Genomic DNA, 17033 nt, shown 5'->3' on the forward strand with positions numbered 1-17033 from the left:
CTAAGTGATGAAGTGTGTGGTCATCTTGTGTGAGTGCAAAGTGTGTTTTTGTGCAGCTACCTACACTTAGGAGTCTGTGCTTGTGACTATGTAACTTCCTTCTTGGGAAGCAGAGGGGATTAAGTGAAACAATGCTTTTAGTAAAAATGTTGAACATCAACAACACATTTGCTGGCTCAGCTAATGTTGAGCCACATCAGATGTTAATGCTTCATGTCTCCAACGTTTTGATTACAAGACTGAAACTCTAGACATGTAATGGTTCATTTATTTGAATTTCTAACCAAATTATTTGCACATCTACCTGTTTTTGGAAATGATCTTTAATGTAATATTACAGTACTGAGCAAAGGTTTTAGGAACTTGAATAGTCTCTATGTGAATAGTCCAGATTAACTGGTAAATCGAAGCCACCATCAGCGGATCGTTGATCCTGAACTGAAGCTCCTTAAATGCCGTGCTTAAACGGGCTTGCTTATTCAATCCAACATGGAATTTTAAATTGTGAAAATCTGCTGCAATTCAGAAGAAAAAAAGTATCTTAAGATAAAAAATCCAAAGACTCCCAGAGATTTCCAGTAGCATGTATTCATTTCTGTGAAGGAACAACAAACTTGTATAACTTGTCCTAAATTTGTCAGTGGGACAATTTTGTGTGTTCATTTTAACTCTTCTTTTTTCCTGCTTGCTGCTCTCTTAAGGTAGAACAGGTCAGTTCCTGCGGCTGATCATCTACACCAGCGTGACCTTCCTGACGCTGCAGTGCTTCATGCAGATCCCTTTCACTTACATCCCTCCACATGGTAAAAAAATGTTCAGAGCAGACCTCAAATGCAGCAAAACTATTGTTTGACTGTGAAATAGGACAAATTAATATTTATAACATGAAAAATATGACTGTCTAAGAAAAAAACTTTTTTTTTTGCTTGACTACCATTGATTTCCTTTTTACAGTTAGTGGCATCTGGGAACATGTCCTCTACCATTTGGGCATTGTAAGGTATGAAAGCACACTTGGCCATTATAATTTCACATCAGCTGTTATAAATTTCATGTCTAAAAGATTCAAGTTTCTCTCATTTACATAAAAGGTACACTTAAATTGTAGCTTTTTGCAAATGCAGCATTCATCCTTCCTCCCCAAGGCGGCAGGAAAGACTGGCAGTGGTGTTCAGACAAATCGTTTGATCACAAATATGAAACAAACTGACTAATTGTTTGTTTTTACGAAAATAAACACATGCATTTACATGAGTGTATAGGACAGACATCTACATGGAGAACAGCAAGGTGGAAGGAGTCGGCCATTTGAATGCTATCTGAATGCTGTCATTGGCTGGTGTCTCGCCACTTTTCAAATCATTAAACATTTCTGATGATTATTAACTAATAACTTTTAACATAATGCTAAAGTTTAAGTGGATAATTGTTGCTAAAATATGTTCCACAATAAACAGAGTTAGCTTCTAGTAAAAATGAGGATTAGTGGAGCTGAAACCTATTCTACTTTTATGTGTATTTTTTTTTAACAGATTCAGTGCAGTTAACGCTGGAAATATAGTGCGTCTCCTGGCCCCAGATGTGGGCCTCTTTTCCTCTACTCTGTTCATACTGAAGATGTGCAAAAAACTACTACGCCCTGTGCCCCAAGTCAGCCTTCAAGAAAATGGAATTTCGCCGGCAAACCCTGAGGTAACCACACATTACTGAAGCGTAAAGTTTCGTTAATAACGCACAGTGATCTTACTCTGATTGTTTCATGGATCTTGCAGGATGTGGAAACCTCTGAAACAGAATCAGAGGAAGGGAGCGACTCAGGGGGCTCATCTTTTGACAGCTCAGATGAGACTACGGTGCCAGTTCAGTCAGGCCCGCCACAGTTTGTCCAGAAGCTGATAGTGTTCGCGGCCGGTCTGAGACTGCTGCTGTCAGCAATCATGAATACCGCAGGGAAAGTGGTGGTGACTCTGCTGCTGGGGCTGGCAGGTACAGTACATAACAAAAACTGTCATATGCATGCAGATGTACTGAAGCTTTAAAATGTCCATAGATTTTGTGTAATTTACTTTGTTGTAGTTTTCTTGGTTTGCCATACTGTGTATGTATATGTTTGCAGGGATCACATTGCCATCGCTTACCTCAGGAGTGTACTTCGGGGTGTTTCTGGTGCTGGTATGGTGGTGGATATTCAGCCGCTCCATCAGTATGCTACTTTTCAGCTCCATGTGTGTGATGATGGTCTTTTTCAGCGGAGGACACCTGCTGGCTCTCTACCTCTATCAGCTGCCCCTGCCCCAGCAGATTGTACTGCCTGATGATGTATTTGCCAGGTACAGAGGGGATTAAAAAGAAAAATTCAAAAATATATTTTTTATTGTTCCAATTATTCTCATCATTATGGAATTTCAGGATAAATATCTTGATTGAAGGTGCATCTTCATGATCAAGATAATCAAGTAATCCTCTCTGGTTTAAGAAGGGAATTTGGTATGATTTATCTGAAATGATTTTTTTAAATGCTATCATTAACGATATAGGATGTGGAGCTGAGTAAAGGCCACTTATTTTTGCCAAGGACAGAGATAAGTCCAATAAGTGTTTATATGTGACACATTAGTTACAGTCCTTTTTCTCTCCTTTGCACATTCCTAAAAGTTTTACAGTTCACAAGGTCACTTTTTATTCTTGATCCAGTTTTCTCTACTGTACTCTCTGCTGTGATTATTGCTTTCTATTATGCACTCTGTCCCAGGTTGTTTGGCATGACAGGAGTGATCAGAACCAGCATTTCACACCCACACACTCTTGGTCTGCACCCACATGCCAGCTGGCCTGACTTCATCAACCCTTTGGTTCTTCTGCTGCTCTACTACACGCTGGTGGCTCTGCTGCACAAATGGGTCCACATGACAGAGGTTTGTGACAGTTGAGGGAAATTATGTTCAGTGGTCGATATAACTCAAGTTAGCACTTCATGGGATATTTTAAGTAGAGTTCTGCACATACAGGCTAGAACAAAATTATACAACAAGTGTTATTGTGACTGAAAATACCATGCTACTATTACACTATGAAGCAACAATCTCTCCTCCAACTTTCACTATTGAGTTACCATCAATATGACACAAGTCCAAGAGTTTGCTTAGCACTATCACGCTCCAAACTGGTGGACTCAAATGCACGACTCAGACAGACAGTATTCCAAAATCAGTGTCGGTTTAATAATGCCAAGGTCTGGTACACGGGTAGGCAAGAGTAGATAGGCAAAGGTACAAAATCGGCTGGCAAAATCTCTGGTCATAAAACATGGAAAGGGGTCAAATAACGTGAAAGCTAGACTTGAAGTAAATGCTTGAACGAATGACAAAATGACAAGACGAACACGCAATGAACAAGACATGAAGGCTTGGATATAAATACACTAAACAGAGAGGGAGACGATGATACACAGGTGAGAATAATTAGGATGACGACAATAAGACTGTGACAGGAAGTGACTACCAAAATAAAGCAGGAACAAAGAACAGATACATAGACCTGGCATGACAAGCACAATCACCACGTTAAATTTTACTATTCAAAAACATATTTATAGCTCTGCAACGTGCCCTTACTCCCCAAAGAATTAGAAACATTTTCAGGTTCTCCACACTCTGTTTACACTACTGCAGCCACCTCCAGAGTGCCAATAGTGCCGATGCAAGTTCTACCACTACTTCAAATGCTATTCTGCCCCTGCACACCCATGGACAATAGTCAGACTGTGTTAACTTACTTGATGGGCTTTTAATAGCAGTTGTGCTTCGCAGGATGATGCTGATGATGACAAATCTGAGAGTCTGTTAGAAAGTCCAGAGGCTCCTCCAAGCTTCTCCAAAGTCATCTACATTTCAGGAGATAAGCAAGAGGTGACCCACAAACACGAATAGTTCTTATATTAATTTTAATCATGGACCAAAATAATACTATATATTATTAATATATAGTATACTAATATTTCCATTCAATGTTGGTGTAGATTCTCAGGTGTCCAGGTCTTAGAATTCCTCAATGCTCAAACAGAAGGCAACAGGACCAAAAATAATAAAAAAAGAAGTTAATTTGCCTTCTGTTTAAACACTAAGGGTATTTTTCTAAAAAATCTTGCATTTATACTTACTGGTAGTTGCTTTTGATAACACAACTTAACATTTGTAAAATAAACATATTGACATGACTGTTTACTTCTGTTTCCCGCTGGTCAATATGGTGGTATTTCAAATGATATAATTAACTCAAAATGTCTCTTTTTTCAGCTTTTGAGCAGCACAGATGAAGAAACCTATCTACCTGATGAGGTAGGTAGTTTATAGTTCAATAAATTAGATTTTCACAAACTGATAACACGGTTGCTTAAATATGTCAGTATTTGATATGAACATCTTGCCGTGAAATGTGCTCTCTTCCTTCAGCCTGTGATTTTGATATCTGGAGGTTCCTGGCAAAACATCCACAGCGACAGCTTTGGATGTCTGTTAGAAGGGGCAGGTTACACAAACTGTTACCCTCCACCACATTATGAGGGCAAAGAGTCTCCTTCGCAGGGTAATCACAGCTCAATACATAGTTACACATCAGCCACAGATACATATGTAGTGTCCTAACACTATGTTAATGTTCTCATTAAAAAGCTGTAAAATCATTAGGTATTGTGGAGCTGTGTTTGGTTTGTATATATTTTTTCAGCATATTTGATTTAGTTAATTTTTAAAAGGGTATTTCTTTAATTCAATCGTTTCCTCTTTCTCTCTCTCTTTTTCTAGTGACGGAAAGTGAGGAAGAAACAGGGGAGAAGAGTGAGGATTTCTCAAAGAGTCGGACAGAGACCTCACCTCCCCCCTCAGGCCCAAGTGGCCTGGTCATCTTTGGACGGCTGCTGCAGAAACACAGCTACATCAGTGCCCTTATCGTCATGATGGTTAAGTATAAACTAATACTAATTAATAAAATATTGGATTTTATCTGGCAACTCGTTAAGCAACCTTGACAGTGCCACCAGAGTGGTCAACAGTAGAGGAGAAGTGGTTCTTGTGGTCCAATAGGTTAATCAGAGAGAACTCATATACTGCTTTTTTTGTAGCAGTTCCAAAGTGTTTTCCAGTGTTGACACAGTCAGCCACTTGCACACATTTACGGTGACAGAGCTGCCATGCAAGCAGCGGCCTGCCACTAGGATTGATCTTTAGTTCAGCGTTTTAACATAGTACACTGAGGCATGTGAAGCTGCTGCGGATCAGACCGCAAACCCTACAGCTACATATCACTCGTGTTCATTATAGAATATAATAGAATAGAATAGAATAGAATAGAATAGAATCACATTTATTGTCATTACACCTTGCAAATCCTTATCAAATATTCATGTAATTCTGAACTGTTTATCTTTCCTTTTATTTTCAGTTCACTGATAATAATGAAAAGTGAACATTTCCCAAGTTCAGTGTGAATAAAAATGAAAAGCCCTAAAGAGTCCAAATCACTTACAGTTGAACAAAAAGCTTAACTGGTACAAATTCCATGAATACCTCAGAAACAGTAAAACAGTCCAGGCCCAATAATGTACTAATATCATAAAATATATATATATTTACATCTAGGTGTGGAGTATCACCTACAACAACTGGCTGACTTTTGTCTTGCTTGTATGGTCCTGCATCATTTGGATGATGCGGGACCGGCGGCGGTATGCCATGATGTCTGCTCCTTTCCTCGCCATCTATGGCACCGTTCTTGTGGTGCTAGGCTTCCTGAGCGGGCTGCGTCTGAGTCGAGCCGAGCTTTACCCTGGTCTGCCCCCGGCGGTGATAGTGGACTTTGATCTGAATAGCTACCACCCTGCGCCCTGTGTCCACCTGGGAGCCAAGGTAAGCAATGCAAGGCGCGTAGGGAACAAATGCTGCTGTGTTGATGTTAAAAACCTTTGGTTTTTCAGCTCAGCACCGTCACTAGATATAAAAAGAGCATTTCAGAGAAACCAAATCTTACAGAAATAAGGACAAGAAGGGACTCACACATTCAGAGAATCTGAAGAAATACCAGGTCACAACTGTCAAGGCTGATAAGCAGCACTGACAGGCTGTGCACCTCGGGTCATCAGGGAGCACTGCATTAAAACAGGTACGATTCTATAGTGGATATCACTGCATCTCAGAGCACATATGCTGCCATCCAGACACCAGCGTTTCAGAGAAGGTCTTGCTTATCTCAGCAAAACATTGCTAAACCACTTTCTGCAGACATTCCAATAGTATGTCTCTGGAGTAAAAGAGTCTTGATGCCAGCTGGCCTGCCTGCAGTCCAGACCTTTCACCCGCTGAAAGCATTTGGCACATGATGAAAAAAAGATGGTGCCAGGTAGCTCAAGTAGTTGACTGGCACCATTCAAGACTGATGATCCTCTTGTCATTGTGGATTAAGACCCTCCTTTTTCTGCCTGCTTTCCTTTATGGCCCTGCCTTAACTTTATTGTTAGATAACAATACGGTTTCTCAGTTTCAGCATTTTATTTGTCATCTTTTTACGGTTTTTCATTCAGGAAGAGATTTACATTATTTGAGAGTCGATGCAATTTTTTTTGCAACTTTTATTTATTCATTTATTACTTTTTTTGTTTAGCATTTTCGAATTTTTTTTAAAAATGGGATTGTACTTCCATTTGATATTACTAAACAAGGAAAAAAACCTAATTGATGAAATCATTGTTCAGGGCCTTTGAAACAGAGGGCTGAGAGGAGTTTACAGAAATTTACTTGCTCTTAACACAATGTTAATTCAACAGGTTGAGATCTGTACATTTTTAAACCTTTTGAACCGTTTAAACCTTTCTTCTGATCAAAATTCTTTTTTCACATACTTGTCAGCCCTCACAGCTAATGTCCACAGTTAAAGTAGGAACTGCCCGTGAACACTAGTTTTGTTCTCATGATATCACTTGTGCTGCAGGTCTTCTACAGCTTCAACTTTTGGCTGATGTTTCGTCAGCAGCTGAAGGAGAGACAGGAGGAGCAGAGTGCGGAGGAGGAATCTCTAGATGAAGTCAACGTCATGCCATGTAACTCATTTTCAGATTGTCTCAAGACTATGGCTTATGCAACAGAAAAAAACATTTAGTTTTGTGAAAGAGTGAAATGATTTCAGCGCTTGTAAAAATCCTCTCCAAAGATATTCTCTTTGCTTTTCATTCATTCTTTATCCATCCTTTCTTTTCTACCTTACTCCTGTCTCTCAATTTCCTGCATTTCTTCATTCCTTTTCCTCCATATCAGCGGAGGAAAGTCCATCGTCTCCTCTGGTGGCAATGCTGGTCTCAGGTGTAAAAGGGATGCTGGTGAAATACTGGATCCTCTTCTGTTACTCCATGTTCTTTGTCATCAGCTTCTCTGGAAAGGTATCCTGTGAAAAAATTAAAAGTTCAAATAACTTAGACACTGAAAGCAGTCATATGTTTACGTTCTAATGTTGTTTTTACCTTCAGAAGTTTATCCCAATATGCTAAGTAAGTAGACATTCAAGATGAAAAGAAGTAAAAGAAATACTTTACTAATGTGGGACTGTACGAGTCGACTATATGGTCCTGCATCTTGATGAGTTCCATGGCAATTTTTGTGCATGTCAAGCCTATAAAAAGTAACTGCCTATCATAAATTATTTGATTTAAATTCACCAAGTTTCATTCACTCAGGTGGTCGTCTACAAAATCCTCTACATTGTCCTCCTCCTCCTCTGTGTTGTTCTCTACCAGGTTAGTAAAATTGGATCATTTGGATCGTCAACATTTTCCTTGTTATGAAGAAGAGTGATATCAAACTTAAGTTTTCAGTGTAGCAGTAACTTATAGATTACCTTAATCTCTTGCAACAAGTGCATACAGAAAGACTTTCAGCCCCTTTAAAGCTCTGGTGTAGCCAGAAAAAAAAGACATTGGGTGTGCACCAGCAAATACTGGGTGTGTCACATTTATTTTCAACAGAGTGTTACACCTCCACAAACATTCAAAAGAATGTAACTCTCGAATACAACATTATTAATACAAAACATATCCACACGTTGTGTGCGTTCTCATCAGTAATAGTCAACAGTAATTCACAGCAGCTCTAAACATTCACACGTGTGACGTGCTCTCAAATAAATCAATAACAAAGTACATGTAATACAAAAAGCACACTTTGTGTTCTCACATTTCAGACTTCCTAAAATGATTTCTATGCATATGCATTTTTTTGTCTGCTCATCTGAATGCTCCACAATGACATAAAAAAATTAGTTTTTTGGCACGTTTTCTTTAGGAATGCTGCTGCTGAAAATGTTTTATCCTAGTATATCCACATTGTACTTTTTTTTTTCAGCTAAATCAGTGGTGGTTACCACACTTGCTTCCAAGTTTTGGTAGATCCTCTTTTTGTATCAGTGATGGTTAAGATGTTTATACAACTTTACTTAATTCAGACAAATTAAGGAAACATGTCCAAACAAGGTCTTGTATATAATGGTGTATATCAGTGACAACCAAGCCATTAGACTGAGAAAACTGTCCTTAGATGCGATAAGATCTGGTGAAGGATACAAGAAAAGATCTACAGCATTTGAATCGTTATGTGCATCATGCGCATTATACTTCACTGTGGTTTTTTAAAAAGTTTTATTTCTTGTGACTTTTGATTTTGATTTTTAGATGACCTGTTAGTGTATTTATTTATTTTGTGCAATATTTTATTATTTTTTATTCATTGGCTATTACCGGGTCCTCAGTCACCAGTTTAGTTCCTTATCATGTAAGTGCAGACTGGAATGACCATAAACTCTCTTTGAATCCTCTGAAGAGTCCAAAAGCGAATTCATGTAATGTAACAGAGACTGCCACAGTCATTCTTAAGTGGAAGTTTGGCTGCCTGACCAAACTGTGTAATTGAGGACAAAGAGCCTTGGTAAGACAACTAACAATAAAATTCAGAGTTCATTTGTGGAGGTTAGAGAATAACACAAAGGGACTATAGGTGCAACACTATAATTATACAAGACATTATGGTAGAGTGATCACATAGAAGCCATTCCTCACTACAGACACATGACAACATTCTGGGAATTTGTTAGTATGGTCTGTTATAGCATCTTTGAAGAGACCTGAAAATTGACACTCTCAAAAAAGTGCTAATTAAGGGATCTGAATACTTAGATAAATTTAAGAAGCTTTAATTCATTCTTTGTCATTGTGAAATATTATGTGTATATTGATTAAGAAAAAAAGATGTATGAAGATTAGTTTAAACACTCACAAATTGTGAAAATATGAATGATTATTGGTATGAAAACAAACTATCATCAATACCTGTATTCCTTTATTGTAAAAGCAGTAGAGTAGATGAACGATAAGAATGAGTAATACTGATAAACGTTAAATGGCATTGGTCAATAAATGGAAAGGAAATCCACCTCCACAGTTACAATGTAGCATAACACCGGCAGCCATTGTAAATTTAGATGAATCTTATGCGCTCGTGTGTTTACTCCTGTGTTCTCATAAGTAAATCGTTAAGCTTTTCTTTGAGTATGAAATATTCAGACTGTGTGTTGCTTTGGTAGAAGCCCTGAAAATCGCGCACAAGCAGACTGTGCACACCTCATCAATACTATTTTTCAACTAAAAGTATTGATTTTGACTAATAAGTACACCCAAAGCCATTTTTTGCTGCTGTTTCCCTGTTTTTTTCTCCCCCTATTATGTTTCTGCTGACCTTTTAGAGAGATGGTAGGCACTTACGGGAAGGTCTAATGGCCGCAGAGATGACATGAGACAACATTATTTGTCTGTTTGGACAGCATCAGCAACCCCCTGGTGTTTACATACCACATGGATGAGGGGTTACAGGCAACACTGTTATTTATGATGCTGAGGATGCAATTTAGCTGATGTGTTTTTCATATTTTATATCCGGAAGTCAAGCTCTGTGCACCCATGTTCTTTTGAGTAATCCATACACGAACACTTAAATGTGAAAACAGTGTATTAAATTACATTGAATGGGATAGCAGTGTAAGTTCTGAAATTTTCTAGAGGCCAACATTTTTCAATATCTGCAGCTGGAGAGAAAATTGTAACTCTTCTGTGTGCCCTCAGGTCCGTTATGACGTTTGGCGTCAGATGCTGAAGAAATTCTGGGCGGTAGTGGTGGGTTACTCCATGGTGGTGTTGATAGCCATCTACATGTACCAGTTCAGAAGTGTCTCTGCACTGTTTAGACAGATCATGGGCATGTCAGAGGAAGGGTGAGTCTCTACTGAATCAATTTTGTAAATGATCACTCATTTGATAGATTTTTTAAAAGAATATAAATTTTTAAGTCCTTTTGGCACGTAGCAAGAAGAATCTTGAGTCTGTTAATTTAATCAAAACCTCATTACAGACGAGTTTTTTCTGACTGATTCCCTAGCCTTCGCGACCTGGGTTTGGAAAGGTACAGCACTGTGGAGCTGTTTGCACGTATTCTGCTTCCTGCTGCATTCCTGTTGGCTTGTATCCTACAGCTGCATTACTTCAACTCAGACTTCCTGGCTCTTACTGACCTTGACAATGTACCTGTTCGACAGGCATCCAGGTGAGTCAGGGATGCTGGGAAGTGTCTCACCCTCTTAAAGATACTGACAAAATGACTGTGTGGTCAATACATGAACGATTACTGATGTTTGAATAGACCGAAGGCAAAATGCAGAAGCACCTTGAAAAGCTGCACTTGGTAACAGACACCATAGTTTTTGTACTTCCTATTTCATGTAAACTAAAGTTACTGATAAATGGAAATGCCTTATTTTGTGCAGGTTAAAATGAGCATGTGGTGTGGTTACTGTAAGCAACTTCTAAGGTCATGTGTCTGCACTTTTTTAAATCTCTAAATGTGTTTATCTAACTCACTCCTTTTCCACATCCAGAATTGAAGAACTAAGAAGTTCAGTCAGTGTGATATCTGATATGTAAGCACTGCATTTATTCTCTTATGTTTGTATATTATCACAATTCACTGTGTGCCATATACATTCAGTTATTGCCTGCATAATCTGAGGTTGAACCAAGAAGAGCTTTCCTCATAAAACCATCACATTTTCACTCCCATCTTGTCACACGGCGTACTGAAGCTTGGTCATAAACCCATGGTGTCAATTTTGGACAGGGAAAAGATCTACTGCAGCATTTTAACGGATGTACTGACCATAGCCCTTTTGTGTTGGTAACTTAAGTTCTGACTGTGGCAATATCAAACACGCATGCAAAAGCTGCAAATGTCATTACACAGTACTTATTAGCACGCAAGACGGTGCTTATAAGAATGTCGAGGAACAGGTAGAGGTGAATCAACCTTGGACAGTTATTCTTTTCACTCTCTATTATTCAATAATTTGCTCCTTAGTTTCACTGTCAAGTGTTGCTTTCAGACATTAACAGTACTTGGTGAAATATCATGGTTTGGTATTAAAGGACCATTTCATTGAGGAAAGTGTCATGGAAATGACACTCTTACATTTTCTTCCACAAATTTGAAGTTATCATGGCCACACATTTTGTGCCAGGTGGGAAACCTGTTGTGATCTGAGTGTCTCAGGTGATGTAAAGTAGATTCAGCTTTAAATGAACTGCGGTAAATTAGACTTGTTTAGGGTTGATGTGAGTTTTTCCAAAGTTTGTTTGGCTTGTCATCAGATCTGTGGTTTCTGGATATTTTTCTTCTGTTTCTAGTTGGGTAACATGTTCTGCTTGACCACTGCTAACGTATTCATGATGAAGGCTTGAAGACGTCGTGGGATTGTGGGTGTGGAGATGACATCTGGAAAACAGGAGGAAAGCAGGATGCTGTTGCTGTTGCGACGTGTTGAGACTCAAAATGCAAGGAAGTGGTTGTCATTTGCAGCTGGACAGGAATTAGAAGTGTTAAAAAGCCCACATTTTGTGAGTTTCGTTTTCTGTTTAGACCCCTGAGTTCACTGAAAGTTGAAGTCTTTGCTTTGGAGTTTGCAAGTTGATGTCTGAGCATATTTAGAAGTTTTGAATTTTCCTCTTTGTTGTATGTACTGGTAGAAACAGTGTTGGGGTAAGTCATGTGTCTGTTTGAGAGGATCAAAAGTTATGATAGAGCTGCCAGTAAAGCGGTGCCTCAGGCTGGTTAATCGTCTCCATTTCAATGCAGGGAAGTTGATGGGCTCATTATTGATTTTAAACATCAGGAAATGTTGGATGAGAGTGAGGGAAAAAGGAGACTCTTTGAGATTAAGTATATAATTTGCTACAGTATTTATGGCATTAAATCTAAAGCAGCTGAGGGTCTTAAGTGATTTATCCATGAATGTTCATCAAGCCAAGCAGGATTTAAGTTGTTTGTCCAGTGCAAAATGTGCTGAATGTGGTTGGATAGGAGATAATGGTAGTGCCTGTTATAATGTTTGGATTTTTGGAGCAGTGCTAGGTTGATTCGGAGCCTTCTGCCTTTCCAATCAGATGTATTCACTGTTGAATTTAGAAAGAAAACCAGCCCCGGGGGGGATTAAAAGGAATAAAATAGATATATGGATAAATAGATAATGGAAACGTGACCCATTAAAGACTCTTGCGGCTGTGTCATGTTTCTAGGTCTTCTTTGATGTTAATTAGTAATTTGGGGAAATTAAATTTGAATGTATCATTTGGTTTGTTGAGTAAAAGGGCTACAGTGATACCTCTAGTTTACATAGTTAGGGGAGCATCTCACTGAAGTCAATTTTAATATCAAGCAATAAATAATTAGATCTTATGGTCAGTTTGGGTGAAACAAACGAATAAACTGCAGTTTTGTTGTTTGACGCACTTTACTCAAGAAATGCATTGAAATATAAAACTTAAAACGATAAAAGTTAAGAACTTATAACTTAGAGTGAACTTCTTAAAGCTTTCGTTTTCTTCCTTCCTTCTGTAAATTGCGTCCCCTGCGCAACAGGTGACTAACGTTGGTTCCCACCCAGTACACAACACAAATAACTCTTTACAAAAATAAACCACATAAATAAAATATATAAACAAACACAAATAACATACACAGCAGTTATACTTATGAAATATTGTACAAAATGTTTTATGGATAATGTGTTGTTGTTTTTTTTTTTTACAAGTAAAGCTTCAAATTTAGATCTATTTTTTTTTATCATTGTCATTTTTAATGTTAGAATACACAAATTTTGTGGTTCCACTTTTGTGTGGATTTGTTACTTTTTCGTGATTTTGAACATAGAAAGGTTTGAACAAAGCAAATATTGTGATGATACAGAGATACAGAAATCATGTCAACCACAATAAGACATAGTTGAAATCTGATGTTTCTCACATATAAACACAGAAAAACTTTGCATGTTTTTTTTGGAATGAATAACCTGCAGAATGTCCTGACATTGATCAAACGTGTGATTTATCTTATATACTGTCTGTCATTGTTACATGAACCAGTTGATCCATAATGGGGAAACTGTGCTTCAACATCTGGTATAAAAAGTTCAGTTGACCAATCAGAAAACAGCTTACAACAGTTGAAATCTCCCATGAAGCCATGAAGCTCACACTTCATGTGCTTTATGTCATTATAATTCTGGTCAGTTGGTACCACTGTTTGTACAACTTACTGTCAGTTTATCAGAACAATATGCAGCAGCCATAAATGTAACAGAGACACTATCTGAATGCAGGCATTTTTTTTTATTTGCTCCGCTTCACCTTCTAAAGTCAACAAGCCGCCTCTGGTCTCCAACCTCAGCATGAAAGTGCTCGGAACCAGAGTTCTGATCTTAGACCAGTTAATGGAGAAGCCAGAAACCTTGCCAAAAGCTGTTAATCAGATGATGTGGGGGAGCTTGTGGGATTTGTTGGATATAACAAGATGTTGTTGGCATGCAGACAGATAGTATACTCATGTGGATTTATTTTATTGCCTGAAATCCTTTTTTTTTTTTTGGTTGAGGTCAGTGATTCTATGAAATGTGCGAATATTATTGGTTATGATGGGAACTTTCATGGTGACCTAGACATTTGTCCAGTGGTAATACTGGATCTTAATGGTTTGCTATGTGGATTTCAATCCAGAAGTAAAGAGAACAGGGCAGTCTATCCTGTCGAACGCCTTAGTATGTAGAGTTAAAACAATAAAAGGTGTTTAATCTTTGTGTCAGAAGTGATCAAATAACAGGGTCCAGTTTTAATTTGATGTTTTGTTTGTACTGTTCATGGCAACATTTATTGATGGTATATATAGATCAGTGGTTGGAGCTTTGTGTTTGGTGCATTCAAAACAGAATTCACATGTCAAAAAAATTGTATGATCATAGATGATTTCAGAAGTCATATTGAAAAACAAGGGTAACCATCTAACCTAGTAGACCTGTATCTGGATGTGATGATTGTATTTTCCTCAGTGTGATTATCCAAATTCTCTACCTGTGTTGTGTTGACCTTTGAGAAAGAAATATGTCTGAATGTGTGGCAGAGTGATCATGTGTACAGTTTCTCTTGATATCCTATATCCTATATATGTAATGTTAGTTTTTCAGGTTATAGTTTGCTATTAGGTAGATACTTGGTTTCAGATTAGTATTCACTGATGAGGTTTGTAGGTGTTCTGGAGACTAAGATGTCTAATCTATCTCTGTCCAGTTCCTTATGAAATTGTTGTTGAAAACATTATCTTGAAGACTGATTGCTTATTTCTTTGGGAAGTATGCTATTACTTTTTAAAGAGCAGATCAAAAAGGATGGCCAATATTCTTCAAAATACTAGATTCTAGAAATGTGTGTTTCAGGAGTCAGGTAATAAAGGAGAGTTTTGGTTGATTGCTGTTTGTACTTTGAGTGTGATAGGAGCTTGGCTTGAGGTAATAATACTGTGAATGTTGTAGATTTATGCCATATATGTGAAGTGAGTGAATGGTCAGAAAATTGTGTTCTTAGGCATAGTAAGAGCGCCATATTCTCTTTTGTTTCAGTGACCTAATATGAAATAATAAGATGATTTTGGCATTTCTGTCCATTTTTGTAACCATGATATTTCTATGTTATTTCATTTCCAGAATTAAAGAAAACATTGAGAAGTTCCAAAAAAGGTAGGGCTCCTTTGCTCAGTTCTTGATTTTGACCCTTGTTATGTTTTGATGTAATTGAACCCACAAGTAAATCTTCTTTAACTACCTAAATAAATTTAATTTAATAAAATTGCACTTGAAACAGTGACAGAATCCTGAATTACAGGAATAATGTGGTCCTTCATATAATGATAATTTAAAAAAAAATTGTTTGGACCGACAGGCTTGTGAAGGAGCAGAAGGGAACAGCCAACAGTCAGGAGACTCTGGACAGCATTGAACTGCAAACCCCCTCTGAGATTGCAGCTGAGGAGCAGGAGGAGACGCCGGGAGAAGGTAACTACTTCCAAGGATGCAAAATGGGTCTCCAGTTACCTTCTATTGGATCAGTTGTGTGTAGGAAAATTAAATGATACAACATTATATATCGACAAGCTCTCTACCAACAAGACAACAATTGAATGATGGATCTCATACAAACCTTTTTCCGCCTCTTAAAAAGATTTAGAATATGTGTACCGGTAGTTAAGTTCTTTATTGATGGTTGTTTCTGGAGGAAATGAATATTAAAATTTCATGTTATTTCCTCTTCAATTATGCAGATATTAGTTGCTGTCTGAGCTGTATTAAAGCTGTTGCAGTGATGAATTTGTAATGGTATGTGAGATGTCCTTTGCTACCTTTTTATTGCCATATCTTCTTCGCAGAAACTTTGCCAAGCAGTCGTAAGGACAAGTGGATCGTGATTGTGGACCGGGCAAGCCTGCTGCTCGTTCAGGCTCTGTCTGGACTTTACAGACTCCAGGAGCTGTGCTGGAGACTGATGGAGCTCCACAGCCTCAAAATAGTTTCCACTGGCATTATCTGGGTGTCACTACAAGAGGTGGGACATTGGATCATGACAATCTTTAAGTACACACTGACTCATCAATTCATTTAATACAGACAGACAATTTAAGATCAGATCAGATTTTATTTGTCATGCATACCTGCATACACACGAAATTTGTCCTCCGCTTTTAACCCATCCAGGTTGGCACCTGTTGACACACACATGCACAGGGTCACACACTCAGACAGATGCCAACCTGGAGCGGTGGGCAGCCATTCGCAGCGCCCGGGGAGCATGGGGGGTACGGTGCCTTGCTCAAGGGCACCTCGTTAAACAGAAAAAAAAAACTTATTTCCATTTTCACAGGTTTCGCTGATGAACTTCCTTTTTCTGGTTCTCTGGGTGTTTGCACTCCCGTTCCCACGGTTACGACCTTTGGCATCTAACATTTCTGCTGTGTGGGCCTGTGTCATGGTTGTGTGCAAGATGTTTTACCAGCTCAAAGTCATCAAACCTCTTGACTACTCCTCCAACTGCACTGCTGTGAGTTTGGCTCGCTGTGTGTTTGTGTGTATATGCTGATTGGTATCATGTATGTGTAGCATATGTGTTCACTTTGTGTTTTTGCACTTGTAAAGCATACGGTAGTCTGTAATACTAAGTATGTACATATACAGTATGTTAACATATGAGCTGCACCCCACAGACTAACTTATCTGTTGGAAAATGTTTTTATACACAAACATAACAAACTTCTGTCATGTTGTTCAGCATAGACTGTCAACTTTATCCAAGAACATGATTAAAATGAAACAATAATCGATAATAATTCGTTTTGGTATTTCAGGGTTTGCTCCCATCCAACAGCTCGGGGCTGGATGATGGAGCTGAGCTGAGGGGAAACATGATGGAGCTGCTCAGGAGGTCTATTCTCTATATTGAGCCTGTTGACCCCGTCTACTGGTGTGGAGCACTGCGCAAGTGTGAAGGCAGGATCCTCCCCTGTCTAAGGGTGCGATGATGCAACCGATTTGTAGGCTCTAACATAGACTCCGATATGTAACAGGTGTAGCAGCAGGCT

At 38.5% G+C, this 17033-nt stretch overlaps 2 protein-coding genes across 2 annotated transcripts in view; both read left to right on the top strand.

Annotated features, from left to right (window-relative positions):
- Positions 1-1617: 1617 nt before the first annotated feature.
- LOC142390105 (piezo-type mechanosensitive ion channel component 2-like) lies at positions 1618-5463 on the top strand. Its single transcript, XM_075475474.1, has 9 exons — positions 1618-1692; positions 1773-1986; positions 2117-2330; positions 2753-2915; positions 3810-3908; positions 4296-4337; positions 4452-4584; positions 4803-4957; positions 5440-5463. Exons 1-9 carry the CDS (start codon positions 1618-1620, stop codon positions 5461-5463), a joined length of 1119 nt encoding a protein of 372 aa, XP_075331589.1.
- Positions 5464-5652: 189 nt separating this feature from the next.
- Positions 5653-17033, top strand: part of LOC142390731 (piezo-type mechanosensitive ion channel component 2) — a 30580-nt gene continuing 19199 nt past the window's right edge. The window contains exons 1-12 of the mRNA XM_075476381.1: positions 5653-5903; positions 6982-7090; positions 7305-7426; positions 7721-7780; positions 10154-10302; positions 10467-10631; positions 10963-11004; positions 15109-15141; positions 15344-15456; positions 15828-16003; positions 16319-16495; positions 16800-16964. Coding sequence (XP_075332496.1) covers positions 5703-5903; positions 6982-7090; positions 7305-7426; positions 7721-7780; positions 10154-10302; positions 10467-10631; positions 10963-11004; positions 15109-15141; positions 15344-15456; positions 15828-16003; positions 16319-16495; positions 16800-16964 — 1512 coding nt within the window. The 5' untranslated portion in view covers positions 5653-5702. The remainder of the gene's footprint in view (positions 5904-6981; positions 7091-7304; positions 7427-7720; positions 7781-10153; positions 10303-10466; positions 10632-10962; positions 11005-15108; positions 15142-15343; positions 15457-15827; positions 16004-16318; positions 16496-16799; positions 16965-17033) is intronic.

This window comes from Odontesthes bonariensis, chromosome 10, assembly GCF_027942865.1.
Source record: "Odontesthes bonariensis isolate fOdoBon6 chromosome 10, fOdoBon6.hap1, whole genome shotgun sequence".
NCBI lineage: Eukaryota > Metazoa > Chordata > Actinopteri > Atheriniformes > Atherinopsidae > Odontesthes > Odontesthes bonariensis.

Excerpts from the sequence above, each read along its gene's own strand:
- LOC142390105 (XM_075475474.1), top strand. The coding sequence starts at position 1,618 with ATGTGCAAAAAACTACTACGCCCTGTGCCCCAAGTCAGCCTTCAAGAA. Across the intron at positions 1,693-1,772 it reads TTTCGCCGGCAAACCCTGAG|GATGTGGAAACCTCTGAAAC; the intron begins GTAACCACACAT and ends TGGATCTTGCAG. Across the intron at positions 4,958-5,439 it reads GTGCCCTTATCGTCATGATG|TTCACTGATAATAATGAAAA; the intron begins GTTAAGTATAAA and ends TTTTATTTTCAG.